Source organism: Psammomys obesus, unplaced genomic scaffold (assembly GCF_907164565.1).
Source record: "Psammomys obesus unplaced genomic scaffold, mPsaObe1.curated_primary_1811, whole genome shotgun sequence".
NCBI classification, from domain to species: domain Eukaryota; kingdom Metazoa; phylum Chordata; class Mammalia; order Rodentia; family Muridae; genus Psammomys; species Psammomys obesus.
Window position 1 is genome coordinate 22,426,660 of NW_026585504.1, and position 23,215 is coordinate 22,449,874.

Sequence of the window (23,215 nt, forward strand, 5' to 3'; positions counted from 1 at the left end):
TTCATATGGAGAAACAAAAAAACCAGAATCTCCAAAACAATCCTGTACAACAACAGATCATCTGGAGGTATCTCCATCCCCGATCTCAAGTTGTACTACAGAGCAATAGTAATCTCCTTGTTTTCAATGGCTGAGTAGTATTCCATTGTAGCATTCCATGTTTGTAGCAGCTTTATTCATAACAGCCAGAAACTGGAAACAATCCAGATGTCCCTCTACTGAAGAATGGATAAAGAAACTGTGGTCCATTTACACTCTGGTTTCTTTTAAATGGAGGACTGTAGATGTAGCCATACCTCCACGCCTCTCACATTTCTCCTTCTTCCCTTCAGGAAAAGCAGTCTTCTCTGAGTAGGTGGTAGTAGCGGGATGATTCATCATTTTGAATCAGAAGTTGTTTAATGTGGCTTTCCGTTGTATCACTAAGATTAATGGGGACCGGAGTGGGTTAGGGAGTACCTTGCACTGGGAAGCATTTTTCAGAGAGATTGTAAATTAACATTGCTCTGTGACTTGTATAAGGTCACTTCTGGGGGCAGAAGGATTGGTGAGTTTTAGAGCTTCCTGTGACCCACTGATGCATGTTCCCGTTAGTTACTGAAAAGGCCACTGTACTCTAACACATTTGTATGTCCCTAGCTGCCACAAAACAGTGTCCTTATGAGTGATCACTGCTCTGCGGTGTGCTCTTGATGTCTCCCCTTCAGAGAACTCGAGACAACTGTAATTTTAAGTTGCATTCGTTCTTACAAATATCTCATCACTACTTCCTAATTCATTGTCCTGTTGACTTCGTCAGGATGGAGCGATCTGCCCTTGTTTTTATGCTCCTAAAATCTAGATTATTACACTCAAGCATTTATTCAATGACTAAATGAATGAAGGAGTGAGTTGGTGATTGGAAACATGCTGTTCAGTGCAAGAGCCACATAAGGCTCCTGAACAATAGAAAATTGGCTAGTCAGGATTGGGATGTGTTGTGTACTGGATGTATAACTCATGCTTTTTTTTGGTTTGGGGTTTTTATGTTTTGCGTTGGGTTTTTTTTTTTCTTTTGTCCTTCTTCTTCTTTTATTGTTGTTTATTTGAAATAGCTCTAGCTGCCCTGAGACTTCTTCTATAGACCAGGCTGGTCTTGAACTCAGAGATCCACTTACCTCTCCCTCCCAAGTACTGAGATTAAAGGCATGTGCTACCACCACAGCGTCACACTGGATTTTTAAGACTTGTTTTACATTATTTTATTCTTATCCTCATTAAAAAGAACAATGTATTACATTATGGAGCGAAATAAAAGTGTTGTTAAAATTAATTTGATCTAATTCTTTTGTTTTTCTAACACGGCTATGAAAACTTTTGAGATTACAGCTGTGGTCCGTATTTATAGCCCTTTGTGGTCGGAAGTGTGCCGTCCTCCCGTAACATTATGGTGACATGAATTTTTAACAAAATCATGGCTACTGCTAATGAAACTCCTTCTATGGAAAATCATGTTCTACATGTAGATAACTGTCAAGAAATAAATCCACAGAGTTCAGGCCACTGACAGCTCAGGAACCACGTGTACCAGCTCCTAAGAGAATAAAATGTGTTCACCTATCAGCAAGTTGCTGTCTTTGTCCTGCCTGATATGGATTGCCTGGGCTCTCGGAGGATGTTCATTTCTGTTTTGTTTTGTTTTGTTTTTTTTTCCCAAGGTAGTGCCAGCTGTCAAAACTCACATATTCTTATTTCTTACATTGTCACCTAGATACGGGATGACAACAAAAGACAACACCCCTGTCTCGTGGAGTTCTCAAAGCTCCCTGAAACTGAGAAGAATTATAACCTGCAAATGTCAACTGAAACCTTGAAGTGAGTGTTTAATTGAATGTGGGCCAGACAGTGGGTAGATGATTTGATACATTGTAACTGAACTGCAAAGGTGTATCCCTCTTGTCTGTAAACAAAACACATTGATAAATCACAGGCAGTAGCAATTCCTCACGTCACAGAATTTAACATGGTGAGGAGCTGACCCACATCATTATTTAGCAAATATATTTCTCCAGAGACCATTTGCCATTTGCCGTTTTCTAGAAGCAAGAAAAAGAAATTCAAGAGGCAGGAGGACAAAGGAAAGAAATAGAATAAGAGGACCAAATGTCACTAGTCATTAGTGTTAAATCAAGTATATTTTTAAAAAAAGATAGTGTTGACAGCAAATAAAGATATGGTTTGATTACTAAAACCCCAAGTTTTTTTTAATCAACTTTCAGTTGTGCCAGAATCCCATTAATGATCCTACAAAAAACCCAGATGTCCTAATCTACATCAGCACCATCCATTTTTAATTCCTTTTGTGTCTGTTATCTGTTGTTTCTTTGTATCTCCCTGGTCTCTGTCAGTACAGAACAGTCTGATATTGTCTTGTTGACATAACAAAGATATAAACTACTCTGTCTCATAGGCTCACATATAGGCTGTCTTTAATTACACTATGCTTTTTGAAAAAAAAAAGTTGTATGCATCTTAGTACATCAAGTATAGCTCATCAGGATATAAACACCACCCAGCAAGTATTTGCCAACCAAAAGATTTTATGTTAGAATCCTGTCTAGTCCATGAAATAAAGTCCTTGCTATAATTCAAAATGAATTTATAAACTAGAAAATGTCTCCACGCAGGGCAGTTAACAATCTCCTCTTTCACGTCCTTATGCCTGCAATGGTCTAAATCAGAAGCTGGCACATTGTGGCTCATGGGACAAACCAACCAGCTACCTGTTTCTATAAATATATTTTTCTTGCAGCAAAACCAGGCTCGTTGATTCACATATATTATTGGTTGCTGCTTTTACTCCATAATGGCAGAGTTGGGTGGCTGGGACCGAGATATATGGTATACAAAGCCTTGCTGTCTGCCTCTTTAGAGAAAACGTTGGACAACCTCTGATCTAAATGAATGGCTTTAGTCCTCCCAACCAGCTCAGACATAGGTTAGGGCACTTATTACCTTTCATCTTTCAGCTGACACCAGTGTCTTCCTTGTGTTACATCACAGAACCTTGCTGGCCCTGGGGTGCCACATCACCCATATTAACCCGGCTGCAGAAGAGGAGCTAAAGAAAGTCAAACTGCCCAAAAAGTAAGTGAATTCTCTAATGTCTCAAGCTGAGTGTGAAAGCTGGGATGGTTGGCGGCTCTTGTACAAAGGCAAATAACAGACCATACACTTTGTAGCATCTTAGAATGTTCCCCTGGTTAATTGGATGACACTGGAACCCTCAGGAGAGGCTTACTGCAAAAGAAGCATTTCAAAGCTCTCTCTCTTTTGCCCCTTCTTCTCAGATCTAACACCACTCTGCTTAATTTTGAGCTAGGAGGTATACAGACCTCAATAAGTGTGCTCTCTCTGGTGGGTAGGAAGAGCAGTTGGCAAAAGAGATTGGAAATGGTTCCTAGCCACTTGCAGATCTTCATTCCACTCCTTCTGGCACTGGGCTAACACATCAACCCTTCATGGAAACGGGAATCTATACCAAGATTCCATTTGCCTCTCCATATCTGTATGTCCTACTGCCTCTCCTACCTCTACATTCAGGCAAATTCACACATTCAGGTAATTGCCTGCTGCTACATCTGCTGGCTCATTCACTGTTTTGTTCTCTTGCTCCTCGGTGCCAGCTCTGGGGACACACACAGTAAAACACAAGTGTCATGACTGGAGCCAAAGCCGTGCCAGCCTTAACCAGATGCTCGCCATCCCCACCCTTCTTAAACCCCCAAGCTGATGAGTCATTCTCACACACAGCTCCTGGTGTCAAGGAAATCATATCTAAGAGATGGCATCTGGAGAGGCGCATTCCTAGCTGAGGTTTCCAGGGACAGTACATACTGAGGCATGTTGAGGCTGCCAGAAGCAGCTGTCCTGAGAAAATAGAGACAGGACAGTCTCCTAGGAGTACAATAGATTCTTTACCTCATACTGTCAAGAGTATTCTATACAGAATTGCCCTTAGAGTATATAACATTCAAGCTCCTATGCTAGCCTAGGTAGTCAATAGTCCTGAAGCCCTAGGGCATCTCTGGACCTGTATTCCCACATGGACATAATTAACTGCTCTGGGGATAGTTGCCCTATTCACAGTGTATCTAACCTTCCCCCTTACTTCATATATCTACCTGATATAGTAAGCTCTTTCACGTTTGCACACCATGTTGCAAATTATAGGCATTTAAGGCCATGGCTCCTGAAATGGAGAGCTAACTGCAAAAGTCACTTTATGCTCACAAATTTTCATCGGTCATGGCTTTTTGTTCTAATTCCAAAGAGGAATAGTTGGGCTTTGCAAGAGTGGGTCACCACTGTATGCTAATTTGTAAGAACGCCTTTAGTTCAAAGCTTTGTCCTAGCCAATACGATATAACATTTTGTGTTCTTAGGCAGAAGAGATGAGTTTCTGATAATGATTACTGTGACATGCTGAATGTGCCCATCATTTTCAGGGCACATAAATACTTTTCTTAAGTATAAGGATGGATTTGCATTGGCTCTATTTTCTTCGGTGTTGCTCTTTGAAGTCTATGAGATATATTAGTTACAAGATTGGTACATTAGAGGCTTCATTTGTGAACTCGAAGTAGAGTTTCTTTTATCTATCAGCCAAAGAGGGAACATTTTGCCTGTGCCTTTATTGGCTTAGATTTTATGTACATACACATATATATGTACATATATATCCCTAACCCTATCCCTAAACCCTACATATATATGCATTTTAATATATATATATATATGTTTGATCTTAATAAAATAAGATAAAACTAATTACTGCTTATAGCACTGAGCGTGATGAGAGTTGCTCGGCCGTAGATGGGTTAGCTATATCAACCCCCACCCAAACCTCAGAGAATGCCCCAGAAAAAGGTACAGGAAGAGTTAGAGGGTGGGAGGAAGTGCTGTGAAATTCTGTCTTCTTAATGTCACATGAACTCGGAGAAGCTGTGCTTCTCTGTAGAGGCAGCTGTGGTTATCCATAGAAGACCTACATGAGATCAATCCAGTCACATATTTCAGCAGGAGGTAGGATGAGTTCCAGGGGCACTACCTCCTGCTGAAGAGCTACTGGAAATTGGTGGCTGCCTACCAGGGAAGGAGAGTCACTTTTCTTTGAGGGGTAGCTACTGGTAGGTTACCCATGTTTCCGTGGATGACACCATACCCATGTAGTATGGGAAGTTCTAGCTGGACTCAATGCATCATTTAAAAGAAGAAGGCATGAAATTTGAAGTGAGGTGTGTTGGAGGGAGCATGGAGGCAATTGGAGGGAGATAATAGGGTACTTATAAAGATTTGTTATATGTATATGAAATTTCCAAATAAATGTGTAAAATCTAGGAAATGGAAATCATATGTATCTATTCAAAATGTGTATACTTTTTGCATTTACTTGTAGCTATATGATGTCCAATGGCTATAAGCCAGCCCCTTTGGACTTATCTGATGTGAAGCTTTTACCACCTCAAGAAATTTTAGTGGATAAACTTGCAGAAAATGCACACAATGTTTGGGCAAAGGACAGAATAAAGCAAGGATGGACCTATGGCATTCAACAGGTGAGGAAAGTTGGGTCAAGCATGCAAGAGAAGTAAATGTGGTCATCCATCAAAATGTCACTTTGCTGTGGAGCACGTTAGATTGGAATATGGGCACTGCTCTTGCACTCTGTCCCTCACAGAATATTACATATATATAATATATGTATATATATATTATAATATATATATACATATAATATTATAAATTTTACATATATAATATATTCTCTATAAATAACTCTATAAATTCTATAAATCTCTATAAATAATTCTATATTATTTATAGAATCGTGGACTAGGTGAAATTTGCAACAGTCACATTGACATTGACCATGGGCATCATTTTAGAGAAGCAGAGTCAGAGTATCTTTCCTTCACTTAGAGATGCACTGATAAAACGCGTTGCCCTCTGTGCGTACTTTACCTCACTCTCTGTCATATTGTTTTCACTATAGAGGGTTAAGTTTTTGTGATACCCTCCAAGGAGGAAATCAATAAGCTGAGCCAGTAATATTCCTAGGATGGAATGTAAGAACAAACCAATATCATGGGCCAGCAGTAGTTCTGAGCTGGCCCCCAAATAACAACCACTGAGGTAAATACAAGGGTGAAATCGCCTAGAAAAAGAGGGAGGCAACCTGCCCAGGAGTCACGCACACATAATACACACTTCAGGCCACTGAACTAAGGATCCCTGGCCACAACTAAAGTTCTTAGCTTGATGATAAAGTAACAACATCTAGGTTCATAGCAAGGACTTGGGCAGAGTTTAGAGTCAGGATTCACTGCAAGCCATTTAACCCAAATCTTTGCCTAAAATATTTCCCTCATTTTCCTCATTTTTATCACTTAGGGTTAGTATTCAGAAAGCTCATGTGAGTAACCACATACCTCAGCCTCTGTATTAACTTTTTTCATCCCTGTGACAAATACCCAACATAAGCAACTTAAATAAAGAGAGACGCAGTAGTGTGGCACATAGTTTCAGAGTATAGTTCAGCAAGGGGGTGGGGAATGGGGAGTTTGTGGCTACAGCAGCTTAAATACAGCAGCAATAACTTGTGGCACCGCTTATTTACATCTTTCTGGATCAGGATGCGGAGCAAGCCATCACCGTTAAATGCTTAGTCCCCACCCCCTCAGTGTCTCCCTTGAACCAGCCCAGCCTAGCCTCTTATAAAAAAAAAAAAAAAAAAAAAAATTCCACAGGCTCCCAAAACAACTCTACAAACTAGGGACCAGATGTCCAAACACATGAAGCTATGGGGGATATTTCAGTTTCAAACTATGAGCTCTTCCAAACTTACTTCCAGGAAATCTGGAAGGCAAGAATAGAGCTATGAAAAACATGGAGGCCTAGGAACAAGGAGGTTTGAACAGTGTACCATGCGTTTTAGTTCGAGTGACTTTTCCTGCATTTGATCTTTCACTGCTCTCTTCAGAGTCTCTCCTAAGGAACTGAAGGTGATGACTCCACAGCACAATGTCCCTTTTGTGATGAGGGGGACATACTTTGCCTCTGCCCCTCTCTCTAGTGTCTCTCTGATGACTTAAGATGGTGTGATGGGGTGCTGACAGTTAAATGGTGTCATGAAGTTCTTTAAGGGAACAGTCACATCAGCCTTACCTTGGGAATGGAGGCGCCTAACCAACTTCATGACACTTCATTTTATTTGCAAGCTGGCATTATTAAAGTCTATTTTAATGCTAGCTTTGAGCATTAGTAAGAGTTCTCCTTTTATACTCATTTAAACCCGAAGGGAAGTGGAAAATATGCACACTGCTAAATATCAAGCCACGTAGGGAAAATCCAATAATGAACCAGCCAAGCAGACAGGAGTATGTGAGGAGGATGGGCTCCTTATAAAACTGAAATGTGTTCCCTTGGCATTTTTCCTTTGGCGTCACATAGGATCTGAAGAACAAAAGAAACCCCCGTCTGGTGCCGTATGCATTACTAGATGAACGTACCAAGAAATCAAACAGGGACAGCCTGCGTGAAGCCGTGCGGACGTTTGTTGGTTATGGATATAGCATTGAGCCATCAGACCAAGAACTAGGTAAGAAGCTGTGTCCATCCGCTCTCACAGCACTTTACTAAGCAAATCCTTCTCTAGGGAAATGTTACCATTAAGTAGGTCTAATTTGTACTATTGGAAATGGTATGGTTTTTAGTGGTGCCGTTCTTTAAAGGTGTTATTTTGTTCTTGGAGAATTTCATACATGCATGCAATATGTTTTCATCATATTCCTCCATTGCTCCTCCCCCTAACTCTTAAGATAACCCTCACCTCCTCTCTCCTTCCAACTTTGTGTTAGGTTTTTGTTGTTGTTGTTTGTTGATTTCTATAACCCATCAAGTTCAATTTGTGCTGCTTAATGGTATATTTTAGAACATGGGACTTTAATTTCTGTAAAGCACCATCCCAATGACAGAATTTTTTAGATGAAAATGCGTACAATATATTCTTGATTTCCCCTCCATCTCCTCCCACATCCTCCCCACATCCCTACATTCAACTACATCCATACCTTCACCGTCTTTCTCTCTCTTTAATAAAATAAAAATAGAATTTTAAAAAAACAATGAAAAAATACAAAAGACACACAGGCACTAACACATGCACCCAAGAAAAAAAATTTACAAAAACACAAAATAGGATATCATAACATACAAGCAAAAGACCAGTACTTTTTTTTAAGTCCAAACAAAGCAACATTTGACAAAAAAAAAAAAAAAAAAAAATCTACAAAAACATCATTGAGTTTGTTTTGTGTTGGCCCTCTGCCACTGGGCATGAATCCTGCCCTTAAGTACGGTTGATATACCCAATGAGACTCCATTGGGGGAAAAAAATGATTTCTCTTTTGCAAGTAGTTGCCAATTGGAGATAGCTTCTTGCTTAATAATGGGAACTCACCAGAAAAGAGGAGCCCCTTTTATCAACCCTCCCTAGTACATCAAGTCACATCAGGACTGCACATATCTTCATCCCCTGAGGCCAGGCAAGGCAGCCCTACTAGGAGGAAGTGATCCAAAAGCAGGCAATAGAGTCCATGTCAGAAACAATCCACTCGCCAGGTGCCCCATATGAAGACCAAGCCACCCATCGGCCACATGTGTGTAGGAGGCCTAGGTCCAGATCATGCATACTCCATGATTGATGTCTCAGTCTCTGAAAGCCCCCGTGTGACTGGGTTAGTTGTCACTGTTGGTCTTGTTGTGGGGCGAAGGGACGGGATAGGGAAAGGAGGGAAAGTGAGGGGTATTGGGGGGAGGGGAGGGAGGGAGCACTCTTGAGATGTAAAGTAAATAAAATAATATAAAATTTTAAAAGAAAAAAATTAAGCAAAAACCTAAAATGGCAAAAGAATGGGAGCTCACAAGCATTTCCCCCTCTTAGTGCTGGCCTGAACCATCTAGCTTGGACCTCTGCATGCCTATTGGCAAGTATTTTTAACAATGCATATGTCTGTGACTGAGTCCTATGGTGAATGTATTTTCTCTAGGGCATCTAAGATTTTCAGGATGCCTCGTTATAGAACCAAGTCACCTTTGTTCTCTCCCATCCTCTAAACTTTAAGTGCCTGGTTACTTAGGGATCCAGAAATGACATCTTCAAGTTAAATTCTGTTACTGTCATGATTGCCAGATTGCCCAGGAAGTACCAAAGGGCACAGTGTTTCATGAGATGGAAAGAGTCGTGAATTCAGATCTTTTGTCCTGTTTATTATGATGCTGAACAAGTATTTAACTTCTGTGAAAAAGCGTTTTTCTGGGGTTCTTTTTTCATCCTGACCTTATAAGGTTATTATAAAGAAATCACTAATGGTTCCTGTTGTCATGATATCAATAATGCTGAGTGTCATGTTGTAAACAAAATGCTTTATTGGACAGTGGGAGATCTATGACCATCTTTGTTGATGACGTTACATTCTTTAAGAAATACTACATCCTCATTAAAAGTCTGTGACTTCTTTTTCCTTCCTTCCTCCCCATCTTCTGCTTCTCACAGTAGCTGACCCCACTGTGGAGAAGGTCAGCATAGACAAGATCCGATTTTTCCGGGTAGAACGGTCCTATGCGGTGAAGTCTGGAAAGTGGTACTTTGAATTTGAAGTGGTGACTGGAGGGGACATGCGTGTTGGCTGGGCCAGGCCAGGCTGTCGCCCTGACATTGAGCTGGGTGCTGATGACCAAGCCTTCGTGTTTGAAGGCAGCAGGGTGAGTCCACCCGTAGCCACACTCAGTCAGTCCAAGTTTACTTTTCCAAAGTTTTCCTTGGAGGCTGGAACTACCGAATGTCCACAAGTTAGGCTTCAAAGAGAACATCCTCCACCCCTAAACAATAGAATTAAATGGATATTACATACTGATTGTGTCTTTGTTCTTGATTCTGGGAAATGGGAAGACTACAGTAATCATCTCCACTTCTGCTCTTTCACATAAGATGGCTGGCGCCCTTCCAGATGTAACCTACTTAACACAGTGCAGCCACTACATTGAGATTTTTTTTCACATGCTCTAGAAAGAATTGTTTGTTGTCAAGGCTGACTATGAACCAAGAGACTCAGACCACCTTATCTGATGAGGCTTGTGTGTCTCAGTTGCATTCATCTGTAAGATAGATGCTCCTCCTGTGCACTATGCACACTGAACTCTTTATAGAAATCATCTGCCACTGGAAATTAGGAGACCCTGCTGCTCGCAGCCATTTCTGCAGCTGCTGGGATTCCTCCGTATTATTCTCTTCTTCTCTAAGCCTGTGGTCTTGTTTTGCAGGGTCAGCGTTGGCATCAAGGCAGTGGGTATTTTGGACGAACTTGGCAGCCTGGAGATGTGGTTGGATGTATGATTAACCTGGATGATGCCTCCATGATCTTCACACTGAATGGGGAGTTGCTCATCACTAGCAAAGGCTCGGAACTTGCCTTCGCTGACTATGAGATTGAGAATGGTAAATCCACCCCAGCCCCCCTTACTCTGTGAGATTGGAGGAAAACCAGGGCATGCTGATGAAGCCACACACACACACACACACACACACACACACACACACACACACACAGGTAGCTCTCTATTGAGAGTACATTACCCTCTGCATATGCGAAACTCTGAGGGAGACGGCCATCTCTTATGCTGCAATTTCTAAAGAATCAAGGCAAATAGTGATGATAGTCAGCATGCGCTCATAAATACTAATTCTGTAGTGAGGCTAATTCCATGCCCTGTACCTTGGCATTTTAAGATCCTCCAGGTTTGCTTATAGTACAATGAAAATGCTAATTGTGTTATGATGGAATGTCCTTGGCAGGAGAGAAAAAAATCGGTGGATTAAAGAGTTATCCTTTCATTCTGATTTGAATTGTCAGTCTTCATGTTTGTGTAATTGAACTTGATGCTTTGATGAGAACCATTGGAACACAAAAGCTAGACTTAGCTGTTCCCTTGAATGAAATATAATTTATTTTGAAATTCAAACAACTGTGAAACCAAAGCAGAGTTGTGCTTACTATTGGCCATGGATGGAGGACAATCAGTGCAATGCTTCCAGTGACACAAAGGGGCAGTTAGAGCTTATTATTTCTCTGTCTACATAACCATACAAGATGTACACAGATTGTCGGCATATGGAAAAAGGATACTGTGCTCCAAACTGACAGGCCTGCCCCTTTTAACCTGTGCAACTCCTGTGGAAATGGCTTGACTGCTCTGGGCTTTACATCCTTCATCTTTCAAAGCAAGAGGATAGGTGGAATAAATTCCATTGTTCTGCCCAGATAATAGTATAGCTGCATGCTCACCCCTGTGCTGTGTGCTATGATGCACTAGGCTCCATAATTGCTGATAGGAAGGATGCTGTTCTGTGTCAGGAAACAAGGGCCCTCATCCTACTTGTGACATCATAGCTGACTTTTTTCAGCCTCTCTGGGCCTCTTTTCCCCCTCTGTAAATGATTAGGACTACTAGTAGCACTGACATTCATGAAAGCAACAAGTCTGTCTCTAGAATGTTAGAGACAGGTAACTGCATGAGCAAGAGAATGAAAATACAAAGAGCCATGTTCATGTGATAGAAATGTTCATTATATACAAAGTGGCTTTAGCTTTATGAAGACGTACTTTTTCCAGCCACATGTGGTCTGCAATGTGTTATGTCGAGCTGAACCATTCAAGTGGTTTCCACGATGTCTAATGTTTGGGGAAAATAAAAAGGTAACAGCCGAATCTGTTTTTTCTATAGAAAGGGAATCAACAAATCCTAATGGGGGTCCTATTTTAATGCCTGCTAACAGGTTTGAGAACAGTTAGTAGGCGTTGAAGAAGATCCTGTTTGGGGGGATGGGTGGGAAGACGTGATATTGCTGACGGCCTGACAACTCTGCTGCTAGGAATCCAAACGGTGGGTGGGGAGGAGCAGGTGGTATCAGAGCAGTGCAAGGGATCCCAGTGTCCCATGATGTGCAAGGCTGCATCCCTGAGGCTAGGAAGATAATGAGGGACTAGGCAATCCAGAGGTTTCACCAAAGAAAGTAGGAAAGGCCAAAGACCAGTACTTTTTTCCCATGGCTTTGCTATTATATGAACTAGAAGGGGAATTTGTTTCTACCTGCCTTGCTTCATTTGTAAGAAGATGAAAATCTTGTCTGACTTGCAGGACTGAGAGTTTTGTGATGATTGTATAGCTTTGCGTTAAGTACAAAGCCTTGATATTCAAGGCCTGGCCCCCTTGTTAGAAATGCAGGATCTCAGCCCTGTAGTGGAATCAAAGCCTGCATCCTGCCCAGAGGCTCTGGAGATGTGCATGTACATTCTGAGAAGCAGTGGGCTAGCGCAGGAGTAAATGCAAGTAGTGGCAGTGCACGCGAGCTCATTTCTAATTGTGGAGTAACTTAAGATGAAAATAGGAAAAGGTGACTAATAATGCAGAACAGTGGGTTATAAATGGCAAGTGACTAATGCTGAGGGAAAAAAAAATCTCACACGAGTGGTAGCTGAATTGGATGGTAGATAAGGTATTCAGAATGAGTAACTCTAAGGAGAAATGTAACCTTGCCAAGATGCAAGGAGGCTCGTGTTGAAGCAGCAGGAAGCTTCAGGAAGGGGTGGAACTATGAGAAGGTAGAGACTTATATATATATATGATGGATAAATGATAGAGCTGGCAAGGCAGATGAGGTGTAGGTTGGTTGTGGCCTTACATAGCAAGACTCAGTCTTCTCATCCAAGAAACCCTAGAGCCTACTCTTACCCAAACATACTTGTACTTGAGATAAAGTGTTTGAGCAGAGAGAGGCTATCAAGGAAAGAACTGTTTGAGAGTAGCTCAGCTTTCAAAGATTGTCTGTGCTGTGGTGAAAGAGGTGCCTTTTCTGTGCAGAGACATGATCTGACCTTCAGAAAAACAAATTCTATTATTAGGAAGCTGTCTGATAATAGACTTGTACTGTAATATGTTTGTGCATTATACCGTAGTATTGTATCTGCTTTAATAACACAGAGACAAGATAATTGGACGGCTCTTTCAGCTCTGTGATAGTTCAGGAGTTGGCAGAGAGATGGCGGAAAAGGAAGCTGATGTGTCATTCTTTAATAACAACAGCCCAGAGGCCTGGGATAACCATTCAGCTCCTCTGTGTTCTCTGCAAAATGTGGAAGGAGGCAGAAAATCTTGCCTTGACATTTAAGAGAACCATCTGTTGAAACTAAACATTGAATGTTTCATTATCACCTAAGGCAAAATGCCCTATGTGCTGGTACTCTTCAGGTCACGAGTGTGTTACCTTGAAACCACGATTCTCAGTGGGAAGACTTTGCTCTTCTGGAGAAGGAATAAGAACAGCCATTGCAGGGTGTAGCTTGTCCTTGTCCTCTGAGTTATACATTCATTGCTGTCTCTATCCTCTCCCACCTAATAACTGATACACTCTCATCTGTTTCATTGTTTTCTCTTCATTGTCCCCTGCCCTAGTCCCTGGCCTAGACCATCATAGCTCTTAATAGTGTCACAGCCTATGGTATCTGGAAGCTCAGAAGCTTTTTTAGTCTTCACATTTCATTCACTGAAAGGAAAGAGGGAGAAAGTCCTGAAGCTCCTGCCAGACCTTGGGATGAGACATCTGGCAGAGGCTTTGATGTGTGCACTCCCCTGAGGACCATCCTGCCTCTTCTTGGAGCTTTGGTGTCTAAGGGGCAGCCTCTCATGCTGTTCCTACCCATTGGTCTATCTAGTTCTAAGAGACCCCCAGGACTCTGCTAACAACTAGGAGGTAGAAAATAAAACTTAATTGAGCAAAGTGTCCCTACCATCTGTGCCCTCATGCCAAAGGGTCCTGTTAACACCATTCTCTCTCTAGATGGGGACTGTGGGCAGAAGCTGAATGTGGCATGGAAGTGCTGCCTCATGTTTCCCGAGTTTTGGGGTTGGTTTGGGGTTTTTATTTGGTTGGTTGGTTGATTGGTTGGTTTTGTCGTTGTTGTTTTTCGTGAGACAGGGTTTCTCAGTGTAGCTCTGGCTGTTCTGTTACTCACTCTGTAGATCAGGCTGGCCTCAGACTTACTAAGATCTTCCTGATGCTGCCTCCCAAGTGCTAGAATTGAAGGCATATACCACCACCACCATTGGTTTTGGCTAAGTGATTGGTATTTTTTTATTTGTTTGCTTTTGGTTTGGTTTTTAGATTGTTCTCACTTTGTAGCTTTGGCTTTCCTCGAGTAGACCAGTAGACCATGGCCTTAAACTCACAGAGATCCCCTGCTTCTGCTTCCCACATGCTGGGATCAAAGCCATTATGCCAGGTTTTTTGTTTTATTTTTTAGGTTTTTGTTGTTGTTGTTTTGTTGTTTATTTGTTTCCTAAGCATGCTATCACAGGGTTGTTGCTAAAGTCCATTTTAAGGCTTAGCAGAAAATAAAAAGGATAGATGCATATGCCATGGCTGATACTTGAAGAAATACCCCCAAAATGGATCAGGGTCATCTACCTCTCCCCAAGATGTTTTTGCCCTACTGCTAGTGATGCTCCTGTGTCCCTCTACAGATCGAAATAAATGGCAATAAAGTACTAGTTAGATTTTTCCATGTAATTGTTTCTTTCCACCTAAGATTTTTTAAAAAATCACCACCACTTTTAATCACAAAACTAGGATGAGACACCAAGTCTGTGATCCCAGTTTATCAGAACCTGAGATCCCCTGAAAATTTTAGGCTCATTCTTTCTTCTCCTTCTTTTCCTGGAATGGTAGTTCTATATATATGACTCAATTCCATTCCATTTGCATGAAGTCATCGAACCTCTTCAAGGTTGTCTGCATGTTTGCATATTTGCTGAGTACTGTAAGGAAGTGGCAGAGGGAAATGGCATTTTTGCTCCTTCTTTTTTTTTATCTTTCTTCCTATATTTCCGGTCTCATTTGGGCTACAGTTTTGTTGGTTTTGTGTGCATGGTGACAGTCCTAATTTGTGACAATCAAAAACTTTGCTAATGGTAACACCACGTGGCCTTGCCAAGTGGGTCCTGTGAGCCAGATCAACTCCAGAGAATCATGGGGCACCCTATGTGCATGTAGACCTGTTCCTATAAAAACCCTGGAGAGCCTGATGACTGCGTATCTTCAATGGCCTAATCTAGAGGTAAAATGGCGAATTACATGACTCAGCAGTGTTTTCAGAGGGAAGGAAGACCTAGCCATAAAACAAATTATTTTAGAATAAAATTAGAAAACAGGTGCCCTGGCTTCTGCTTCTGATGTCTGCTCTTGAGTTCTACTCAGGCCATATTGTCTACATACCAATGCTGCAGTTTGCCTGGTAAAATTGAGCAAGTTATTTAGTTTCCTAAGTCCTGGTTTCCTCACCTGTAAAATGGGCATAAAGTGATAAATCTGCAGAGCAGCAAGCTCAGCATTCAGAAAGCAATTGATATAGATTTGCTGTTGTAGTTTCTTGCAGTATTGTTGCCCCCTCCCTTATCTACCATGCAGAATTATAAAGTTGCATGAACTACTCATGCCACAAGTTTAAAAGGTCCAAGTTGGCAAGATACTAGAGACCCTGGGATGGATGGAGAGTTGGGTAAATGTAGCCAGTTTTCAAATCGGCCTCTCCAGAACGAAGCACCTTGTGTAAAATGATCTTTTCTCTATGACTTCCTGGCTATCCTTTTGCCCGATTCAAGCCTTGGAGTCACCTTCTTTTCTACTGCATCACTGAGCATCTGAGCTGTACCCACTTAACCAGAGGGTCCCCTACACTTACCCCTCAATGCTCTAGCATATGTGACTTCTATTGCCTTTATATTTCTTCCACTGTGTTCATCTCTCCCTAGAAAAGAGGGATCCATCCCACAGGGACAGTTGTTCCACTCTGGAACCTAGTGTCCTCTCTCTGCCCTGGGACATACTGCTACGTAAATCCAGGGCATGCATCCTTCTACCATCTATCTCCTCTCCATCATGCTGACAGGAAGCTGGAATGTGACTCAGAAGGCATGGGATGAAATCTCATTAGTAATGCTTTTCAGGACCTAGGTCAAATCTGTTCGTGTTTTCAGTCTTTTTCCTCAGTTGAATGCTACCACTTAATAACGATGAAGAACTCAAGTTCCTTAGGAGGAAAAACGGCTCAAAACGAATAATACCTCTCCCACCTTCAGTTATCTGTGGGTCTGCTTCAAGCCGAAGTCAACTTTTTTGCTGCTTCCCACTCAGAACTTTACACCTGCTGAGTGTCTATTCTACCACTCAGCTCAAGAAGAAAAGAGATGAGAGTTTAAAGTTTCCTGGTCTCTGCTCACATCAAACTTGAAGTGCTTAATGTCTGGGCTCTAAGAAAAAAAGCACAGTAGTATTGCATTTCTGGCTTGAATTACCCCCTTTATCAGAACAACTAAAGTACCGTCTTGGGATAGAGGTGGTTGACATCTAAAACACTCACTCCTTTAAATTCCATTCCTTGTCCTGTCAGTAAGCTCCTTGAGATTAGGGTAGTTCCTCTTCATCCTTGAAGTCATGGTACAACATATATCACAGCTGTCTCCCCACCCCCATCCCACCCCCATCCCACCCCAAGGAACCAGAAACATTTTCTGATAATCTTTGTTCCACTCTGTAGTCAGATTTCCAGGTAACTTATTTTTAAATAGCAAATGTTGCGTTGTTGAGGCAGCTTCTGGTCGACTAGGCTGCTGCTTCTCTGGAGTGACGGGACCAAAGGTGCCCAATGCTTGATGGCTATCAGAGGACTCTTTCATTCTGTTAGAAAGACATTAATGTTCTTTAGTTTTAATGATAGGATTAAACATCTATATCCTAAATAAGTTCATGTTTCCTAATACCACCCAACGGGCATGCAGACGACTCAGTTCTCACTTATGTGACTTATGACTTACATAGAAACATCTTGATATGTGGGCCCCATAGCTTAACTGGCTAAAGTGGCTGCATATAATAAGACCATGATGGCTTAGGTGAAAATATGTGAGTGCTTACTCTACAAAGAATGCAGTTTGGCCTTGGTACATAGGAACAATATTTTTAAAACTCTTATTGTTAGGCATAATGCTCTCAAATTCCCCCCCCCTTTTTTTTTTTTTTTTCTTAGAAAGGAGAAAATGTCGTCATGGAGCCCACTTTTTTCAAATGCTAAAAAATGTTAAATTCTCCTAGGAATGGCATCAATTTTTCTTGTGGGGAGCCCCACTGTTTGCATGAGCTGTCAGCCTCAGAGATGTTTGTTCCTTCCCTAGCCTGGCCCTCTCTGAAACCTCAGCTGTCATCCAGCCGCCTGCCTCCCACATCCTCCCAGATCCAAGATAATTAGTGCTTTCCCTACTTTCCTGATTTGTTGGTCTACAATTATGATTTATAAATAAACCACAAGCAAGAAAACCAGACAATTTGAACTTCTGCTTTGGTCTTTTCTGAATTTCTATATGATCAGGTCATAGAAGTGAGCTGGGATAAATAATAGTAGTGGTAGAAAGGAAGGAAGGATACCATTTTTCTGGCACACACCTGGTTCTCATATTGCTGTTTAGGTGAGGAGGACAATGGACCATGAGGATTGAAGCTTATAAACTAGCAAAATCTTAACATTCAACACTCTCAAAATGTGAAGGACCATTGGCCTTTAGTTTGAATGATGAAAAATCTGAGGCCCGAAACAGTTGAAAAATTTGCACTGTCATTTTTGTTTTGTTTTGTTTTTGTTTTTGTTTTAGAGACAGGGTTCCTCTGTGTAGCCTTGGCTGTCCTGGACTTGCTTTGCAGACCAGGCTGGCCTCGAACTCGGAGAGATCTGCCTGCCTCTGCCTCCCTGAGTACTGGGATTAAAGGCATGTGCCATCATGCCCAGCATGTCACTTCTTTTCTAATGTTTTATTCTATTCCTTGGTGATTTCAAGTATGTGCATGCATTCTGATTGCACACCCACACCACACAAGGCTTTTTTTTTTCTCCCTCCCATCATTGTCAGTGATCTCTGATCCCTAATAGTTCTTTGCCCCATTTTTGCTTTGGTTTGGTTTTGTGATCCATTAATTTAACCAAGGGCCATCTATGTGACCATGGGATTGGAACTATTCATTGGAGCCTATGGGGTTTCCAGTAAGGACACAGATGATGGCCTCACTACCACTGTTACTGAATCTGTCAATTAAAAATAGTTCATTAGTGAGGGGTACAGCCCCTTGAGTCCCACCTCCATATCTATGCCTGACTGTTGATGGCCTAGTCTTGTGTAATGCCAGTGCAGACTTCCACACTACCCATAAGTTCATAATTACAATGGCTGTGTCTTGCCCAGAGGATGGCATTCCGCAGCCACACTCAGTGCCCTCTTGCTCTTACATTCTTCCCATTGCCTCTTCTATAATGTTTTTTGGAGGGAACAGTATCAATGATAAACGTCTTGTCCAGGTAAGGCTCGACACTCTTCTGTGTCTTATGCTTAACACTTTAAGCATTCACCAACATTCAGTGGGAAGAACGGTTTCCCTGATTAAACAGGTTCACAGTATCAGGCAAAGGGTTCCGTCCAATGGGACAGGTCTCAAATCCAATCATGAAACAGTTGGTTAGTCCCATAAGAGTAGTGTTAATACATGTACTACCATTTCTAAATAAATTACAGTATGTATACTTCAAATATGCTTTCTTATCTTACATAGTTGACCATTTTCTTAGGATTTTGTTGTGTGCTTGCTTTTCTTTGCTTCTATTTGTGTTTTTATTTTCTAAGATAGGATCTAAGATAGTCTGGACTGGCCTCAAACTTTCTGTGTAGATAGACTGGTCTAGGTCTTGGGACCTTTCTGCCTTACCCCCCAAGGGCTGGGGTTACACGTGTGCCTTGTCGGACTTCACGTCTTTGTTGATATTATAAACTCTGCTTGCAACTTACCTAAAGATAGTAAGGGCAATACACAGCAAGCCTACAGCTAACATTGAACTAAATGGGGAGAAACTTAAATCGATCCCACTGAAATCAGGGACAAGGCAAGGCTGCCCACACATAGTACTTGAAGTCCTATCTAGAGCAATAAGACAACTAAAGGAGATCAAGTGGATTCAGTTTGGAAAGGAAGAAGTCAAAGTATCACTATTTGCAGATGATATGGTAGTATACATGAATGACCCCAAAAATTCTACCAGGGAACTCCTACAGCTATTAAACACCTTCAGCAAAGTGACTGGATATAAAATTAAATAAAAAAAATCAGTAGCCTTCCTATATACGACAAATGGGCTGAGAAAAAAAATTAAGGAACAACATTATTCAATAGCCACAAAGGACATAAAGTACTTTGGTGTAACTCTAACCAAGGAAGTCAAAGACTTGTATGAAAAAAACTTCAAGTCTCTGAAGAAAGAAATAGGAGCAGATATCATAAGATGGATCTTATGATAGATCTCCCATATTCGTGGCTTGGAAAGGTTAACATGTTAAAAATGGTCATCTTACCAAAAGCAATCTACAGATTCAATGCAATTCCCATCAAATTAACAACATAATCTTTTATAGACCTTGAAAGAAAAAGTCTCAATTTCATATGGAATAACAAGAAACCCAGAATTGCTAAAACAATCCTCTACAATAAAAGATCTTCTGGAGGTATCTCCATCCCTGATCTCAAGCTGTCCTTTAGAGCAACAGTAATAAAAACTGCATGGTACTGGCATAGAAACAGGCTGGTGGATCAATGGAACTGAACAGAAGACCCAGAAATAAACCCACACACTTACACACACTTGATTTTTGACAAAGATGCCAAAACCATACAATGGAAAAAAAATTTTCAACAAACGATAGCTACATGTTGAAAAATGCAAATATATCCATGCTTATCACCCTGTACAAAACTAAAGTCCAAGTGGATCAAAGACCTCAACATAAAATCTGACACACTAAACCTGTTAGAAGAAAAAGTGGGGAAGAGCCTTGACCTTATTTGCACAGGAGACAACTTCCTGAACAGAACACCAACAGCTCAGGCTCTAAGATAAGCAATAAATGGGCCCTCTTGAAACTGAAAAGGTTCTGTAAAGCAAAAGACACTATCATCAGAACAAAACGACAGCCTACAGATTGGGAAAGGATCTTCCCCTACCCTATATCCGATAGAGGGATAATATATAAAGAACTCAAGAGGTTAAACAGCAAAAAAAAAAAAAAATCAAGTAATCCAATTAAAAAATGAGGTACAGAGCTAAACAGAGAATTCTCAATAGAGGAATTTCAAATGGCAGAGAAACGCTTAACGAAATGTTCAACATCCTTAGTCATCAGGGTAACGTACATCAAAACGACCCTGAGATTTCACCTTACACCCATCAGAATGGCTAAGATCAAAAACTCAAGTGACAGCACATGCTGGAGAGGATGTGGAGAAAGGGTAACTCTCCTCCTTTACTGGTGGAAATGTAAACTTGTATAACTACTTTGGAAATCAATCTGGCGCTTTCTCGGACAATTAGAAATAGTGCTACCCCAAGATACAGCTATACTACTCCTAAGTATATATCCAAAATATGCTCAAGTATACAAGGAAATTGGCTCAACCATGTTCATAGCAGCTTTATTTGTAATAGCCAGAATCTGGAAGCAACCCAGATAAGCCTACCAGAGAGGGCCTCTGGAAGATTCTACTGATCGAAGTATTGAAGCAGATGCTGAGACTCATAGCCAAACTTTGGTCAGAGTGCAGGGAATCTTACAAAAGAAGGGGGAGATAGAAAGACCTGGAAGGGACAGGAGCTCCACAAGGAGAGCAACAGAATAAAAAAAAAATCTGGGCCCAGGGGTCTTTTCTGAGACTGATACTCCCACCAAGGACCATGCATGGAGATAGCCTAGAACCTCTGCACAGATGTAGCCCATGTCAGCTCAGTCTCCAAGTGGGTTCCCTAGTAAGGGGAACAGGGACTGTCTGTGATGTGAACTCAGTGGCTGACTCTTTTGATCACCTCCTCCTGAAGAGGCGGGGCGGGGGGGGAGGGAGCAGGCAGCATTACCAGGCCACAGAGGAAGACAATGCAGACAAGTACTAATGAGACCTGATAGGCTAGGGTGGGAGGGTACAGAAGGAAGAACTCCCCTATCAGTGGACTTGGGTAGGGGCATGGGAGGAGAAGAGGAAGGGAGGGTGGGATTGAGAGGGGAAGAGGGAGGGGGCTACAGCTGGGATACAAAGTGAATAAATTGTAATAAATTAAAAAATTTTAAATAAATAAACTCTGCTTGCCAAGTTATTCTATAGGTTCTCTGTATTGATTTTGTTTTGGTAGTATTTAAAATTTCTCAGGGTCTAGGATCAATTTCAGTTTTTTTCCATTTATTTTAAATATATGGGTATTTTACCTGCATCAGTGTCTGTTGCTGGCAGGGGGCTGGGAAGTGGGCTTTTGTATATCTTGGTACTAGAATGGTTGTTAATGGCCACATGGATTCTGGGAATCAAATCTGGGTTCTCTGGAAGAGTATCAAATGTTCTTAACTGCTGAACCATCTCCTAGCCAGTACGATCAATTTTAAATAAGATGTAGATATTAGTTTTTTGTTGTTGTTGTTTTACTCTTCCGCCTTAAGAATATTCTTAGCTGCATGATGTTTTTGTTTTTTGTTTTGTTTTTGTCTTTGTTTTTTTCACAAATCAGTTTATACTAGGGGCAGCATTGTGCCCAAGCAGCTTCCTAATGTTGATCTGGTGTGCCAAGAAAACAGGCAAGTGTTGTTTCCCATCTTAACTCCTGGAATTCCCAATCCAAACAGGAAGCAAAATTTGAGCTTCTCCATAGTTTCCCCCAGAGCTGCCTCTGCATTGAAGCCACAATCTTTATTCTGCAGGGTTTGTGCCTATTTGCTCTCTGGGGCTGTCGCAGATTGGCCGCATGAACCTTGGGACAGATGCCAGTACCTTCAAGTTTTATACCATGTGCGGTCTCCAGGAGGGCTTTGAGCCTTTCGCAGTAAACATGAACCGAGATGTTGCAGTGTGGTTCAGCAAGCGCCTCCCAACATTTGTGAATGTCCCGAAGGATCATCCCCACATTGAGGTAAGATTATATGCCACGGTGGTCACAGCAGGGCAAGCGGGCCAAGGCACTAAGTTCCCACAAGGTCTCCTGTCAACAGACAATGCTTACCTAAGTCCCTAACCTGGCTGCCTACCAACTACCACCTCAGGTCTTCACAGCTACAATTGCAGGGCCCTTAACTGGGCACGTGTAACGTCGCAGGAGAGACAACATCCTTATACACAGTTCTGCAGACTGGTCCTCAGGCTGGGTCTCTAGATTCTTTGCCAACCTTCCTCCAATGGCATTGCTATGGTACTTCAGTGTCCAGGGACTTTAAACACTATTTTCTTCACAAAGTTTAATACTTCTACTTGACATTATATACACTAGACACGTATGTTCCTCCATGCTCATAACTTGTCTCCAAGGCCTTGTTTCTATTGGTGCTGTTCTTGGCTTTTTAAGCTGAAGTGTGAGACCTTGTTATGGTACTTCCACCTATAAGGAAAGCAAAGAACTATAGACTGTAAGAAGCCAAGTTTGGGTTCCGAATCTGTTTTGGTAACGCCCACCATGGTTTTCGAGTGACGCACAGGGAGAGAAGAATGCTTCCAAATGAACCAGCTTCATTTCAATGTTGCTTGGATTTAAGCCAGTGACTTGCTTCAACCGACTCTAAGCCCTCCTAACTCACCTTCTAGAAGGTCTGAACCTGGCAAGCAGCAGCTCTTAATTGCTTCTCCCACTTTGACCCTCATTCCTGGGTAGATTTTACTTCTCTTTTCATTTCTTGCCAAATAACTGTTATTTTAGAAGTGGTTCTTACATATGAGAGGTCTCACATACCTTTCACAGACTAATAGACTCAGGAAAAAACTGTCCACACCAGAAACAAAAATGTTACTATGCTCATGGATCCCAGTATTAGAACTGTTCTCTAGAGAGAAGGGAAAGATTTGGCTCATAAGAAAGTCATTTTTTGACTGGGGAAAGTCATTTTTTACAGTTGGTAAAGGTCCCACCATGCAAGGATGAAGACCTGAGTTCAGTCCCCAGAACCCAGACAAACACAGAGAGAGAGAGAGAGAGAGAGAGAGAGAGAGAGAGAGAGAGAGAGA

At 41.6% G+C, this 23,215-nt stretch overlaps 1 protein-coding gene across 1 annotated transcript in view; it reads left to right on the forward strand.

Annotated features, from left to right (window-relative positions):
- Ryr3 (ryanodine receptor 3) overlaps positions 1-23,215 on the forward strand; it is a 530,745-nt gene that overhangs the window by 312,201 nt on the left and 195,329 nt on the right. Inside the window, exons 22-28 of the mRNA XM_055599056.1 lie at positions 1,751-1,854; positions 3,043-3,126; positions 5,438-5,597; positions 7,492-7,639; positions 9,599-9,804; positions 10,363-10,537; positions 21,925-22,133. Coding sequence (XP_055455031.1) covers positions 1,751-1,854; positions 3,043-3,126; positions 5,438-5,597; positions 7,492-7,639; positions 9,599-9,804; positions 10,363-10,537; positions 21,925-22,133 — 1,086 coding nt within the window. The remainder of the gene's footprint in view (positions 1-1,750; positions 1,855-3,042; positions 3,127-5,437; positions 5,598-7,491; positions 7,640-9,598; positions 9,805-10,362; positions 10,538-21,924; positions 22,134-23,215) is intronic.